General features: G+C 58.8%; 1 protein-coding gene across 1 annotated transcript in view; it reads right to left on the bottom strand.

Moving 5' to 3' along the window:
* LOC131207708 (multiple epidermal growth factor-like domains protein 8) overlaps window positions 1-8,712 on the bottom strand; it is a 12,935-nt gene extending 4,223 nt beyond the window's left edge. Inside the window, exons 1-4 of the mRNA XM_058200334.1 lie at window positions 8,512-8,712; window positions 8,247-8,438; window positions 7,938-8,168; window positions 853-7,852 (exon numbers count right to left, since the gene is read on the bottom strand). Of these exons, the coding sequence (XP_058056317.1) occupies window positions 853-7,852; window positions 7,938-8,168; window positions 8,247-8,438; window positions 8,512-8,712 (7,624 nt within the window). The remainder of the gene's footprint in view (window positions 1-852; window positions 7,853-7,937; window positions 8,169-8,246; window positions 8,439-8,511) is intronic.
* Window positions 8,713-15,190: the final 6,478 nt, after the last annotated feature.

Below are 15,190 nucleotides of genomic sequence, written 5' to 3'. Positions count from 1 at the left end.
CAGGAAGCCGTCCAAAATCAAATTTCACGTATGTTTCGTCGTCCATAAGCAAGCATCATTTGTACCTCGTTAGAACCTTCTCGTACAACTAGAAGCGCGTGTTTTAATGACTAGATTTTGTGTAAGTGTCCTTTTTGTATGCTTACATGCAAGGAAAAAACAGTAGCCTCTTCGTAAACAGATCTCCCGGGCAGTACCTCGATTGATCTTAAAGCCTTCCAGTTCAGCTGCCGATTGTATGTTCCACTACGACGTCTACTCTGAATCTTTCAATCTACGGTATTGGGTTCCCAGAAACGGTAAAGCACAGCATATATAGTTGGTTTTTGCAAATTTTTGTGTTTTTGAGATTTTTAAAGTAGACCACGTGATGTTTTCGATGTGATTGTGCAGAATTATTTTTCTTCTTTAGAATTCAATTAAGCATAACTTTCCATAAACTCCACGTACTAAGATGAAACTTTCAGCACTGAAAGTTGAATGTTTACTGAAGATATGACTATCAACACTTTTGAAATCCGATCACCAGAGGCGCTGCTAGAAATGCATGCAATTGTTCCCGATTCTAAATGGGCCATGCTTTATCAGCTTTAAAACGAGCCTAAACTTGAATCTGTATGATCAATACGATCACGAGATGCCAATCACTGAAGGCATCTTCCGTGAAAAACGTCGATTACTTTTTCCCCAACCTGATATAATATAAGACCCCTGACCCAATAAACGAAATCGACTGTGAGTCACAAGGTCACACTTCCCCGGTCCACCATAGTCCGGATGGTCTGGGGGTGTCTCCGGAAAAGACCATTTCTCCTAGTAAGTATGAAGTGAACCTGCCCCGCCCGGACTTACCGATCGTTTTGGCGTCGAAACACATCCGTGACTCGACGGTGATGTGCTTGTAGCACTGGTGACCGTTGTACGGGTGGCCGGAGTACGATTCCTTGCACTTGGTGCACTGCAGCGACCAGCAGTTGTACGCGTGGTTCTTCCCCTTCGACGAGCACGTGTTGTCGCTCTCGGTGTTGTTCCCACAGTTGCACTTCTCGCCCGTGACCGGATCGCACATGTCGCCGTGCCCGTTGCACTCGCACGGCCAACACGGTTTCCCCGCCACCGTGGCCGACCGCCGGAAGTAGCCGGGAACGCACGTTTCGCACCGATCCCCGTCGGTGTGGTTGCCGCACGCGAGACAGACCGCGTCCGAGAGAGGGCCCTCCGTCGGCGAGCGGCGCGACCCGTTGCCTGCCGGGTCCTGTTCGCGCGCCATGCACAGCTCCGTCTGGCCGTGGCAGTACTCCAGGCACGGCACACACTCGCCCCCGTTCCGCGGATCGCCCACGTACAGCGGGAGACACTTGTCGCACTGCGGCCCCATCGTGTTGTTGTGGCACCGCAGACACCGATCCAGCTGATCCGGCCCGACACAGTTCGCGTGCCCGTTGCACTGGCACTGGATGCTGCAGTTGGCCCCGACGTACCCGAACTCGCACTGGCACACGTTCGGCTTCACGCACGCCCCCCGCACACACCCCTGACTGCACACCGGAACGCAGTCCGGGCCAGCAGCGGTCGCTCCCGAGTTCGCGTACCCCGGCGCGCACTTGCACTCGTACCCGTGCACGTAGTCGACGCACCGTTCCGACTCCGGATCGCAGCTGTGGTGCCCGTTGGCGCACTCGTTCTCCGGTGGACACTTGTAGTAGTTCCACCCGAACCGCTCCGTCGCGTTCGCGGGCGCTTTGCTGCGCGTCTGGTAGATCGCCCCGCAGGTCGACCCTGCCGGGTGGTTGGCGGGCCCCTCGACGGACCCCTCGGTGCATACGCCCTCGCCCTCGGTGTCGTTCCGCGAGCACCACCCGCAGTACGCGTGGCGCAGGCAGCTGGAGCACTGCGTGAAACTCGAGCACGGTTCCGGGCAGGCTTGCGGGTCATTCGGTTGCACCACCAGCCCGCAGATCCCGCCGGAACAGTACAGGGGCTGGAAGGTGGGCGAGATGCACTCGTTCAGCTGCGTCGACCACAGGCACGCCTCCTCGCGGTACGTCCCCCCGACGGTCGGGTGTACGTGGCGCACGCAGGAGCTACAGTTCCGCACCGCACTGCACCGCACCGGGCACGCCGTCCCGTTGACGGCCCGCAGGTTGGGGCCCTCGGGCTCCTCCTCTTCCTCCGCGTCCGTGTCCACGGGCCGACATCGAAACTGGTGCCCGTCGTGCTCCCAGCTGCAGCCCGGCAACGAGCGGCAGCTGTCGCAATCGCCCGCCACACAGCGGCCCCCGGGTCGGCACTGGTCCAGCGATTCCGCGATCGCCCCGCTTGCGCTCCGGTTGCGATCGTCCGCCGACGAACACAGCTTCTGGGCGCTGCAGTCGGCCGCCCGCGGAATGCAGGCCCCAGGCTTCGGGGCGCAATCGGCGCACCACTTGCACGGTGACTCCTTCTCGCCGTGCCACGGATAGCTGGCCAGACAGGCCGAGCAGGACTGGAACGCTCCGCAGGTCCGCCGACCGATCCACTCGCCATCGCACGCCGTCCCGCTGTTGAACGAGATCGTCCCGTTGTAGCCCTCGCACAGGGGAGCCCCCTGCCCGACGGAGTAGCAGTGCGAGAGGCAGTCCTCCGGGGCGGCCGACTTGACCGAGCAGAAGCTGCAGCCGGCGTACTGGCGGCAGAAGTACTTGGAACCGCTCCACAGCTCACACACGTCCTCCGGCAGATTGATGCGCGTCACGCGGCAATGGTTGCTACCGTCCCAGCCGGCCACCACGTAGATCGCCCCGCTCTCCACGTCCTGCGCCATCGCCTGGGCGTACGTGACCCCGTACACGGTGCCCACCTTCTGGGCGTCCTTCGACAGCCGGATCCACTGATTGCAGCGGTAGACGTACGCCACCAGCACCTCGTCCTGTTCGCTCGAGCCATTCGAGCGCCCCCCGAACAGCAGCATATAGTTCTCGGTGGCGACCGCCGAGTGGAGGTAACGCGGTGCCGGAACATACTCCCCACCGTGGTACACGAACGGTGGCAACTCGGTCCAGCTTCGATCCGGAACACTGAAAGCAAACAGCCGATTCGAAACGGACGAAACGCCATCGACGGTGCGGATACCACCGTAAACGTAAACCGCCTGACTCGGCGCGTGATAGACCGTCGTGTGGCCGTACAGGCCGCCGGGAGTGCGGCCGGATGCGAACGTCGTCACCACCGACCAGCTTCCGGCGGTGAGCCCGTACATCCACACCCGGTTCTGCAGCCCCCGGTCGATCGAGAAACCACCGATCAGTAGCAGCTGCTCGCCACCGCCTTCACCGTCCCGCACTAGGGTGAGCGTGTGGCCGGCGAGGGCCGGCGGTCGGGTCCCGTTCTGCCCCACCAAACTCCACCGCTGGGTCTGCAGCCCGAACTGCCACAGATCGGCGAGGGTTCCGTTGCGCGACAACCCACCGTAGATGAAGATCGACTGGCGCGAACTGACGATCTCGGCCGCATGGTAGTACCGGCCCTGCGGCATCCGGTCCTCGGGGCTCGAGTCGACCGTCACCTGCATCCAGGTGTTGTTCTTCGTGTCGAACTGCCGGATGTCGTTGAGTGGCCCGTGCGACAGTGAGTACCCGCCAAACATCCACAGGGAGCCGCGCCGATCGGCCACCAGCGAGTGGCCGAAGCGCGGTAACGTTTTGCGCAGATGCTCGAAAGCCTCCGACACCAGGTGCGAGTTGAAGAGCTCCGTAAATACCACCGCCCCCGGTTTGACCGGCAGCGAGCAATCGTCGCCCCCGAAACCGGCCGCGCAGATACACCGACCGTAGGCGTGATCGCACACACCCCGGCGGCTCTCCTCGTTGCAGTCCGACGGGCAGATCCGCATCGTGCAGCGGGGCCCCGTGAAGCCCTTCGGGCACCCGCACCGGTTGTCGTCGCCGCAGACGTGCGGCCGGTGGCAGCTGGCGGTCGAGCAGCTCAGCACGGAGTAGATCGCGTTGAAGCCTTGGCCACGCCGGCCGTGTTTGTAGTGCACGGTCAGATGCCCCGAGCGTGCCTCCGTGATCCAGGAGCCGCGCTGCTCGCTGCAGAACACCGCGATCAGCTGCTTCTGCTGCGCCACCCCGGTCAAATCGGGCAGGCCGTCGTACACGTAGACCGCGTTCTCGCCGCACGTCACGTTCATCCGGTCGGCCTCGATCTCGATCTGGATGATGGCGCTCCGCAGCTCGGCCCCGTGCCGCGCCGCCGGACTCACGATCCACAGGCACTCGCGCGTCTCCTGGCCGCTCACGCTCCGGCTCGACTGATACGAACCGAGGCCCTGCGTGCCGACCTGCGTCAGCACACCGCGCGAAGCGCACTCGTGGTAGCACTGGCCCCCATCCTTCGGTTCGCCGTAAAAGTTCCGATTGCACATCTCACACCGCAGCCCCTCGGTGTAGTCCTGGCAGTAGCATTCCCCGGTCTGCGCATCGCACACGCCGAGCGCCACGTTTCCGTGACCGTTGCAGTCACAGCGCCGGCAGCCGGCCGCGGTCGTGGCGTTTCCGAAGCTTCCGGCACTGCACCGCTGGCACGCTTCGCCCTCCGTCCAGTTCATGCAGCGGTCGCATTTGCCGACGCCCTGCGTGCACGTCGAGTGGTTGTTGCACTCGCAGTTCACGCTGCAGTCCACGCCGGTCCAGCCGAGATCGCAGACGCACCGGAAATCGGGCGCCCCCGAGCAGTGGCCGTGGATGCACGTTTCGTAGCACGTCTGGCGGCAGTACCGCACGCCGTCACCGAAGAACCCCTTGCGGCACTGGCAGTTGAACGAGCCGTGCGTGTTGCTGCAGGCCGCCTGCTCGTGGCAGTCGTGCAGCCCAAGCTCACACTCGTCCACATCCGGGCACTGCGCGTAAGCCCAGGCCGCCTCGCGCCCCGTCGTGTTCGTGGCCGCCTGCAGCGCCTCCGGACAGTCGCGGCCCGGCTGCCCAAAGTCCCCGCGCATGCACACCCCGTTGATCGGGTTGGCCTCGTCGTAGCACCAGCCGCAGCCGAGCGACCGCAAACAGTGGGCGCAGGTCGGAAGGCTTTCGCACGATTTGCACTGCTGCTGCCCGGGGCCTACCCCTTGCGGCGTTGCCACGGACGACGATTCGAGCAGCGGCGGTGGCCCCAGGGGGGGCAGCGCTGTTTGATCGAGCCACTCGCGGCACATCCCGAACTGGTACTCGCTGGTGTAGACGGAGAAGCTGAAACACTGGGCCGTCGCCTCGCACCACACGCACCGGCCGCGATCGTTCAGACAGGTGCCACAGTCGGGGCGCAGGTAGCACGGCGTGGGGCACTGGCCACTGGTGCGGACCGCCGTGGAGGAGCGGCCCCTGCGCGAGCAGGTCGCATCGTCGGTCCACCATTCGCAGTGGCGCGAGTCGGTGCACTGCTCGCAGGAGATGAAATTCGAGCAGTTCGAGCAGTGCGCCGGTTGGATGGTGAGATAGCGCCAATCGCCGGCCTCCCGCCGGCACGTGGCCCGCTCGTTGGCCGCCCGTGACAGACACCGATCGGTTAGCTCGCACCAGCCGCAGGACGAATCGGCGAGACACTCGAGGCAGTTCCCGTAGGCCGCGCAAGATGACCCACCGTTCGAGTACGGTTCCAGGAACTCGAAGGTGAACGCTTGCGGCGCACCACCACCACCACCGAGCACCGCGTGCCCCAGGCTCATCTGCGACAGCTCGGAGTAGTGCGGGTGGTGCGGTGAAACGTAATATCCGGCCCGGTTCCGCTGGGCCCGGAAGTCGACGAGAATGTTGGCCTGATCGGTCCACTTGATCGACTGGCAGGTGGTATCGTTGGTGGAGAAGTTGGTGCTCATGGTTGGTGCCTCGTGCCCTCGGGGCGGGGCGGTGGTGCCATCCGCCAGGGACGGAATTTGCACCGTTCGGAGCGTGACGTTGGCGTGGCTGGCGCATGCTTGCAGCATCGCAGCCGAGCGCTCGGTGAGCGCAGCCGGGAATCGGATGAAGCCGAGCAGCCGGGCTACGACCTGGCCACCGAGCACCTGCTCGGTGGGGGTGTTGGATGGCGGGGAGATAAAGTCCGCCATCGTCGCGTTCACGATCATCACCGAGTCCGGCATGGACAGGTTCATCGGGTGCAGGTACTTCAGGAACGTCAGCCCGGGTCGTCGATCCTGCGCCGTACACTCGCTCGGCTGCACCACCTCGGTGCCCTTGGCGCCCCACCAGCCCGGCTTCTGGGAGGGGGTGTCCTCCCCGCACACCCCGTAGTTGTCGTCCTTGTGGTGGCACCGGGCATTCTGCACGCACCACGTGCACCGATCCAGCCCGAGCTTGTGTGCGATCGAGTGCTGCCGAGGGCCGGTCGAGGTGCCGTGCACGAGGCACGAGTGGCAGTCGCCCAGCACCGAGCAGATTCCCTTGCAGCGCGTCGTCTGCAGGTTCGTGGTACAGTTGGCCCCGATCGTCCGGCCGTAGCACACACTGTCGGCCGAGCACCAGCCACACTCGAGGTCGGCCAAACACTCGTTGAAGGACGTGTGGCGCGGGCAGGCCGCCTCCGGCGCGAACCGCTCGCTACCGTCCACCGGGATGACCAGCATGCCGGGGAGGGTGAAGGCGAGCAGATCCCCGTTCACGTTGCCATGGTAACCGCCGACCACTAGGAGCGTGTGGCCGTGGCGAACGGCAGCGCCGTGCGCGAATACGCCCTGCCTTTTCGGGTACCGAAAGCGCTGACCGCTGGCGCCCAGCACCTCCGGGTTGATCCAGCTGTGGCACCCGAGATGGTACAGGTACATCTGGTTGTCGTAGCAGATCTCCTCCTTGTTGTGCTTGTGCGAGTATCCGCCAAACACGAGCAGATAGTTGCCGACGACGGTGGTCGTGTGGAAGGCCCGTTCCCGCGGCGCGTACCCATCGTGCAGGGCCGTCCGCGGGTACAGCAGCTCCGCCCAGTGTCTGTGGTCCAGCTGAAACGCAAACATGCGATCGGAAAGCCGCGAAAAGCGGGCCACATTCGCCAGCATGCCGCCGTACACGATGAGCGAGTTGGTGGACCGCTGGTAGACCGTCGTGTGGGCCACCATGCGCACGTCCAGCGATTTCCCACCTCGCGGAATCACCTCTTCCCACTGATCGCGGATGCCGTCGGCACCGGAGACCCGGATCCGGTAGAGCTTCGATGAAAAGTCGCCATCCTCCATCGCTCCACCGAACACGTACAGGAAGTCACCGGCCAGCGTCAGGGTGTGCCGGGTAAGGGCCGGAGGCCGAACCGATGACTGCAGTGCCCGCTCCGACCACGTGCCCCCCGCGTGGGACACATTGTACAGCCAGAGATCGTTCGCCAGCATGCCGCTCGCGAGCTTGCCACCGAAAAGGACGAACCCATCGGGGACGGACGCGGCCGCATGGCCGTACCGGCCCGCCGGTCGCGATCCGTTCACGAACGCTTCGCTAAACAGACCGCTCCGATTGTCGGCCAACGTGTACAGGACGCTGGTCAGGAAGTTGGGCTCCTTCCCGACCAGCCCGAGCCGCTCCGATTCTTCCTCCAGTATCAGCGCCCGCCGTAGCCGCTCCTCGTCGTCGGCACCGAGCGAACCGGTATCGCCGAGGTCCAACCGAACACCCCACTCGTCCTCCCACTGGTTCGTTTCGAACCGAAACACACACAACCCGTCCAGCACCTCGTTGAGGTTGTAGCCTCCGAACACGTACAGCGCATCGGAGCGCTCGTGGTAGACGGCCGAGTGGGCCGCCCGCGGAGGGAGGCCATTCCGTGTCCCCGACAGCCAGTGCCAGCGCTTCGGAGCGGGATCGTCCAACCGAAGGCTACACGATTGGCCCGCGTAGTTCTGAAGAAATTGGCCCGAGAAAAAAAAACACTTCCCATTAGAGAACGAAAGCTACGATCCGATCTAGCGGCCGCGCGTGACGTACCTTCGCACAGCGACACCGATCCTTGATGCAGACACCACCCGTAACGCTTCCGCACGCGTTCGGGCAGGCCTCGATGCCGCAGTCGCTTCCCACCCAACCACTGTCGCACTGGCACACATGATCAACGCACTGGCCGTGCTCGGTGCAATTATTGCGACAGTTGGTGACGGAAAACTCTGCCCGAAATCCTTCCAGCACGTAGTTGGTGTCACTGTACAGCAGAATCAGCATCTGCGGCAAACCAGAAGAAAAAAACAGTTGGTTACCGACGTCGACCGGTCCGATCAAGGGGATTCCGTAAACACTTACGCTACCGGAGCTGGCGACGACCTGCTGGGGGGCAGTGTTCCCACTGAAGCTACCCAGCAGCGGTGACCGGAACGAGTCTCCGTCGTAGATGAAGATGTAGTCGTACGAACACTCCGTGCCCATGCTCCGGAACTGCAGCGTCACGTACTGGCTGTCGTTCTGCGCCCTGATCAGCCACTCGCAGTGTGAGTCCTGCAAACGAAACGGAGTGTGTTACCCCGGGGGGAGGCCCGTCGATCTAAGCACCCATTGCCACCATACGAACCTGCGTGTAGTTGGAACCGGATGGGCCATCGCTGATCTCACCGTAGGACTGCGTAAAGACGCGCCGCGTTTTATCGCAGGAGCTTTTGGGCGATTGCGTTTTGGCCTGCGTGTGGCCACCGATGACGAACGGGAGCAGTGGCAGCAACACGAGGGCCGACAGTAGCGGCCGCACCCGTGTCTCAACCCGATTTAGATACATTCCCGCCAGCGACCACCGGCCACCGCATCTGCGCCTGCCCCTCTCGATCGGACTACTACGATTCTTTCACTTTCCGCCGCGAATGCTGCTCTGTTTTGCGTTTGACAAGCGGATTATTGTGCAATTGTTGCTTCTTCATTTGTTGTTCCGATCCGTGGCTTGTGGCGGATTCTCTCCCGCCGTTGTAGTTGCATTTTGCCGTCCACCGTGACTCATTCCTTCACTGGCCGCACGGCGAGGGGTTAAGGCAACCTCATGTTTCGCGCTGCATTGCGGTCGCCCGGTATATTAAACCTATAAATAATTACTTACTTCTCTCGGAGGGTTGGTTGTTGCTGGCGAGTTTACGCAGTAACTCTATGCTTTCTTGCATCGCTTTTGGTAACTTTGCCTGTCATACGCACGCACACACAATCGCACACCGATCAAAACACAGCGCGGCGAGCCACCTTTTCGCGACTAATCCTCAATCCGGGTTAATGTGATCTGTAGAGCTGTGTGATATGTACAGAGAAGTGGTAGCCGTTGTGCCGTTTAGCGGAAAATTTCGGAAAAGTTGTGAGGAAAAGTTCTTCTTCACCCGTTCAGTAATAATTCCCCTCGCCCGACACTGAAAACGAGTGACAACCAAACTGACAGCGAATGGGCTGCGTACGGTTTGTTTATGTTGCAATAACGCTCCGTTTCGAAACGCTTCAATTTTTGCGCGGAGAACGCCATCTGCCGGAGAAAAGTTAAACTAAATTCGTGCGAAAAGAGCGAAGAAACCAACCACGGAAAACGGATGGTTGTGAAACGCTTCCCGGTACACAGCGACCACGGTGGTAATAATTTAGGTTTTTATTTAATAATTAGTTTAGTTAATGAATTTAGTTTTAAATAAGTTTTAATGTAAATTTCAACAAACGCGAACGAAGACTTAACCGTTATCGAAGGTAAACAAACAATTTAAACATTAACATACACGTGAATTAATTAACATTTTAACAACAATTAACAATCAACATAATTAACAAAGACGTGAACGTGAATTAATGTGTTTAAGTTTAAGTTCAAGTTTAGCTTTTGTTGGCGAAACTCCTTCCTGCTAATTTGAAATTAACTGTTGTTTAATTTTTTTTTCTGCAGGGTGTGGCGTAATTGGGGTGACTCCCAATCAATGGAACTGATCCTCTGATCCGTCTGGTCGCGTTTCGATCCTGAATCTGATCCTGATGCGAGAGAGGCCGGTTTATGGATTTGTCAAATATGATGAATAGCGGAACTCATCGACCGCGTTACTATCATTTAAGAGAGATTTTGGGGCAGAGATTGAGCAGCGTTTGCAAAAATCAGTTTAACATCTGTTGCCTCCCTATGGGACAGACTTTGACCGCGAGCTACGAAGGAAGTCTCCGTTGCAGGACTCTGCTAAACCCAACAACCGCGATGCCCAAAATCCGTTTCTTTCACTCAAGAGAAGGGCAGATAATAAAATGAAATAGATCTTAAAGTTTCTTTTTTCAAATACATAGTTTTATTTTTTTCTCCCGAACACGATCGTTGACCTCGTTAGAAAACACACACACAACACTATCGAACCCGTGTTCCGATGATTTGTTGTCAGCACATTAAGTGTACTCCAACATGTGCCGGGTTTCTGAAATCTACCAGAGCACCTGATGAAGTACAATAGACATGTGACAAAAAAAAACCCAAAACGGGTTGGCGCCCCCGTTCCTTACGACGTGGCGCAGTCGTTGGCCGCAGTTTCGCCCAAAAGTTCGCACCGTTCGTTGCACTCGCGTCGTCGTCGTCGCTGGAGAATATCTCTCGCAAGCACCGGCAGCGGCCACACCAGTAGTCAGCGGGATGACGTCAACCGGAAATCGGTACATTAATAATTAATAAGTGCCGTTCCGGTGGGCCGCGCGAGCTTGCGAAATGGCCCCCTCCTAATGCCTAATGTTTGCCGACTTTCTTTCGCTCTTCTTCTTCGCAGCTCGCAGAGCTCTGTCAAGCTGCGGCACCGGAAGTGGTGTCGTTTGGGCCACAGCACGGCGACGGGAGAGCGCTTAACGTTGATGGGCTGAGCGGATGAGCGAAAGGGCGAGACGGTCGGTGGCCGCGGTTGATCGTGTTGCATATTTCACCATCTTGCGCCCCACCACCACCACTCCATCCAGCCGAATAAGTCATCCGCCGCCACTCGCCTCCGGGGTGCGCGAGATGATCTTCGGACGCCACTTCCTTCCGGTTTCCGGACGGCATTCTCGCGAGAGTGATTGAAAGGGCCGGCCGGAAAGGGCTGATACGCTGCGCACACTGCACTGCCTCTGGTGGTGGGTTGGAGGGGCCGGTGTTGGGCGTGGTTTTGCGATCATAATCATCGCACCATCGCACGGGCGCAGAGCCGGAGAGCGCAGCGGTGATCGAACACATCCGCCAGGCGGGCGGCCACCTCTGCCTCTGAATGGGTGGGGCGGATGGCGAGCATAGCCGCATTTGCAAAACTTGTCGATGGGACCAACCATGGGTGTCGGAGATCGTGGAGAGATCTCGACGATCGACGGCGATGATTCGACGCGGTGGACGACGGTTTCCGGTAGGCATCCGGGGACCGTGTATCTGGAAGAGGGAGAAAGAGAGAGAGAGCAGGACAGTGAGTCAAAGATGATGATAAGCCGATGATGGTGCCGGAGATGAGCAGCCTCCACAAAATGCGTCAATTGTTCGCGAAGCATCAATCTGGGTCACTGCGCGCCTGTCGCGATTTGGAAGCTTCAAAGAGCGTCTACATCACACTCGGTGGCAGGAATATTTCCCGATCGGCGCCTCATTCCATCCATCGCCCATCGATCGATCGATCGAGTGAACTCCTTTCTCGTCAACTGAAATAAATAAAATAAAATCTCTTCCGTGGCCGTCGGAGATGCATGATATGCCGGGGGCGGGTTGTGTCCCGGGACCCCGGGACAAAACATGACAACATGACGGCGTCCCCCCTCCCCCCCCCGGCTCAGGATGCGATGTGAATTCCTGCGAGGGAATTCCGCGAGGCTACAAAAATAAACCGATGGCCAACGGCATCATCGAAGAGCGAACGGGGCCGACAGAAAGCTGCGGAGCCCGGGGAGAGGGGCGTTCAAAGGGGAGATGGAAAGCGGCTAAAAATAGATTTGCCTCGATATGATGAATAATGAACTACCGCACCAATAGTCCCGCTGAGCTGGCCATTCTATGCGAATGCGGCGCGGAAAGAAGCGGATCGAACATTCCAGAGGCTGTGAGTGGCTGGAAAAATGTCTTTCTCTCTGTGTGTGAGCAGAAGAAAGAAACGGAGGAGAGAGAGAGAAGTATTTGAAGCTAGGGCCGGCTGCGATGAGATGCGAAGAGGAACCACAGTTGGCTCGCCGGGCGGAACCGGAAACCACCCGCGGATTCGCCAGATCATCATCCCGGTTGGGTGCGCGGACAACACGTCCAACCGGCCCCACGGCCCCTTTTTTTTAAAGAGCCTGGACACTGTGGAAATCCAAGATCCGTTCCCGGGTGGCGGCGTGTGTCGACGACCGACCCGGCCAACCCCAGATTGACCAAATATAGTGCGTGGTACTGCTGCTGCCGCTGCTGCTGCCATAAGAACAAGTTATTCCAGTTATTTCAACGCCTTCTCTCGCTCGCTCAAGGATGCCTCTCTCGCCGGTCGGGATGGCGGCGTTCTCCGTGTCCGCGTTCCGGATCCGGTTCTCTGGCCCCCGACGAGACTCTGGGCCAACAATGAGTGTGTCAATTTTGACACCTTTAATTGCTGCTGCATTGCCCGCCTCCTGCGCGATTTTCGCCCGAGTGCTAGAAAGAGACACAGAGAGAAGGGAGAGAGAGAGAGACCCATCAATTACAAGTCAATCGCGGCTAGACCACCTCCAGAGTATGTTATTTCTCATTTTTAAATCAACTGTTATCTTCCAGGCGTTTCCAGAGGAGTGGCAGAGGAAAAGCCCCGTCAACAAACACAGACACGTACGCAGTGCAGTGGTTGGTAGTATGGGTGAAATTGTCGTTATCAGTGACCAGTGAAAAGTGTGAACCCTGCCAAACCCCGAGCGGGGATCTTCCGGCAGGAAGAAGTGACGAGTGGGGAACCACAGCTGGGGGGAGCTCCCCGCTCTTTTTCTCATACAGACCCCTGCTCTTCTTCGGTTCGTGGAAAGCACACCTAGAGGCCCCGAGACCCCGGGACCAACATGACTCACCCGAGATCCGATGTTGTGGAAACCCACGAACCGGCGCGCAATATGATCTCCCCGAGGACGACGACGACGGCGATGGTGGAGGGTTGGGGCCATTTGCCCTTTAAAAAGGTGGTCGGCATTTCCTTTTCACCGCAACAACGTCGCGCAAAAGAACACAATCCAAAGTTTCTTTCACCGCAGACGAGCAGAAGCAAAACAATGGCCACCGACCGACCAGGGACCGGATGACGTCATCGGATAGTCACGTTCACGTAGACGTTGTTTGGCCAAAAAGTTTGACCAACAACGACGCCCGGCCACGGCGCCGCAGCACAGTTGACGTCAGCAGCACAACACCCCCCGGTGATCATCCTGACGTTCGCGCCCCGGTGCGCTTGTGAATGTGTGTGGGGCCAAGTAGTTGAAGCAACAGCGGACATAAAAAAAGTGCGCACCACGCGCAACTTTTGCGCGACCGCGAAACGCGAGAGAGAGTCCATTGACTTCGTTTCTGTGGCCGCAAATTCCAATCACATTCCGCGTATCGCGCGGCCCACCAACGGAACGCGTTCTCGCATTCTCTCCCTCTCTCGCTCTCGCTCGCTCTCTCTCTCGGTCACTGTCGCTAGCTGCAGGCGTCCGGTCCGGTGATCCATTTCCAGCGGGTCTTCAGTCTCAGGTCCACAGGAGCGGCTTATCAGAACCAGACAGCTCAACACGGTCGGTTGCTGGTCAGGTCTCCTTTTTTTGGCAATCAGCCCCCCAAAAACAGATAACGCACGCACGTGCACTAATTTATGCAAACATCTATCGCATCGCACCGGGGTTCCTGCCATCGGTTGGTTGGTGCTGCCAAGGGCCACCGCGTACGGAACAACTGTTGCCGATGACGTATCGCACGTACCGCGTGCGCCTGATAGTCTGATTAGCGGACCCCCGCGTCACTGAGTGTCGTCAGTCACCGATGCTCCTCGAGAGGGGTGGGGGGTGCAGGAAGATCGATATCGATCGTGCCCGTCAATTCTTCCGGAAATCTGCTCGATCGGCGGGTGCCGAAAAACGAAGCCAGAAGTCGCCAGGAGATCGGTGGTTCCCATTTCCGACGATGTTGCTAAGGCCTCACCACACAATCTCTCTCGCTCGCTCTCTCTCTCTCTCTCACGCTCTCTCGCCTCACTCTCTCAGGAACTGAACCACTTTTCTGACCCGCCACACCGTTTGTTGTATCTGTGCGATTTCTTACTTTCGCGCGATAGAGGATCATGTCTCTCGCTGAGGGCCGCTCGCGATCAGGCTCCGTCGTGTTCCGAAATATTTTAACGGCCGTTGGACGGATGTGGACGAGAGAAAGAAAAACAAACGGGAGCAAGCAAAAGATGCACACGGGTCAAGTTCCAGTGACCCTGAATTTCGCCTTTCGGTCGGTGTCTGCAACCGTCCTCCTGGGCCGAGGGACCCAGGGAACGGAACCGCTCACTCTCTGGTGCCGGGATAATAGCAACAAAGCCTCTCTCTGGGCTCTGTGGTCATAAAACCCGGCTGTCAATTAGCTATCCGGAAGCGAGACGGCGGCCCTACGGGCGCACCCTTCAGAATGCCAGCCAGCCGTTTTTCTGAGAAGTGAAGTCCATGTGAATGGCTTTTTCGGTGCCGGCAGCAGCAAAACCTCTCGAGAGCCAACTCGCGACAGACAGCAGATCCACCCATTTTTGCCGTGGTCGTCGTCGGCCGAGGCTTCTCGAGAATTATCTCGCTAACGCTGCGGTGCGCGCATGTGACACGGCGCTGATGCCATCGCTCCCTGTCTCTCTCTCTCTCTCTCTATTTCTCGCTCGGACGTTAGATATGATAATCGGTTAGAAACGCGGCGCAACAGGTTTCGGGATGGTTCGACAGAATTCCGAATAAATTCCGCGTTGAAGCACGCACACAGAAAGAGAGAGAGAGACACCCCACGATAAGCGATGTGACGTAACTCTTATCGGCTTTCGGTGACGGCGAGAGGAGAGCTCCGATCGGGCGCCTGTCAAAGCAGAGCACTCCGCGGCCTAGTACAGTTGACGTTCGACCAATAAAAATAGAAAAGGGGCCGCTTCCATCTGGCCACTACACTCACTCGCTCTGCTCCCCCCCCCCCGGGGGAATGGCCCCTTGATCCTCGCCGAGGAGTCCCGCGTGAATTGAGCACCGTGAAAACGCGCAAATCGATCGAGAAGCCCCTGAGGAGTCCTGAGGGAAGGCGCCATTTTTGCGGCCATTTTTGT

The sequence above is a fragment of the Anopheles bellator genome, chromosome 2 (genome assembly GCF_943735745.2).
Source record: "Anopheles bellator chromosome 2, idAnoBellAS_SP24_06.2, whole genome shotgun sequence".
Classification (NCBI taxonomy): domain Eukaryota; kingdom Metazoa; phylum Arthropoda; class Insecta; order Diptera; family Culicidae; genus Anopheles; species Anopheles bellator.
This window is presented reverse-complemented; position numbering and strand designations above follow the sequence as displayed.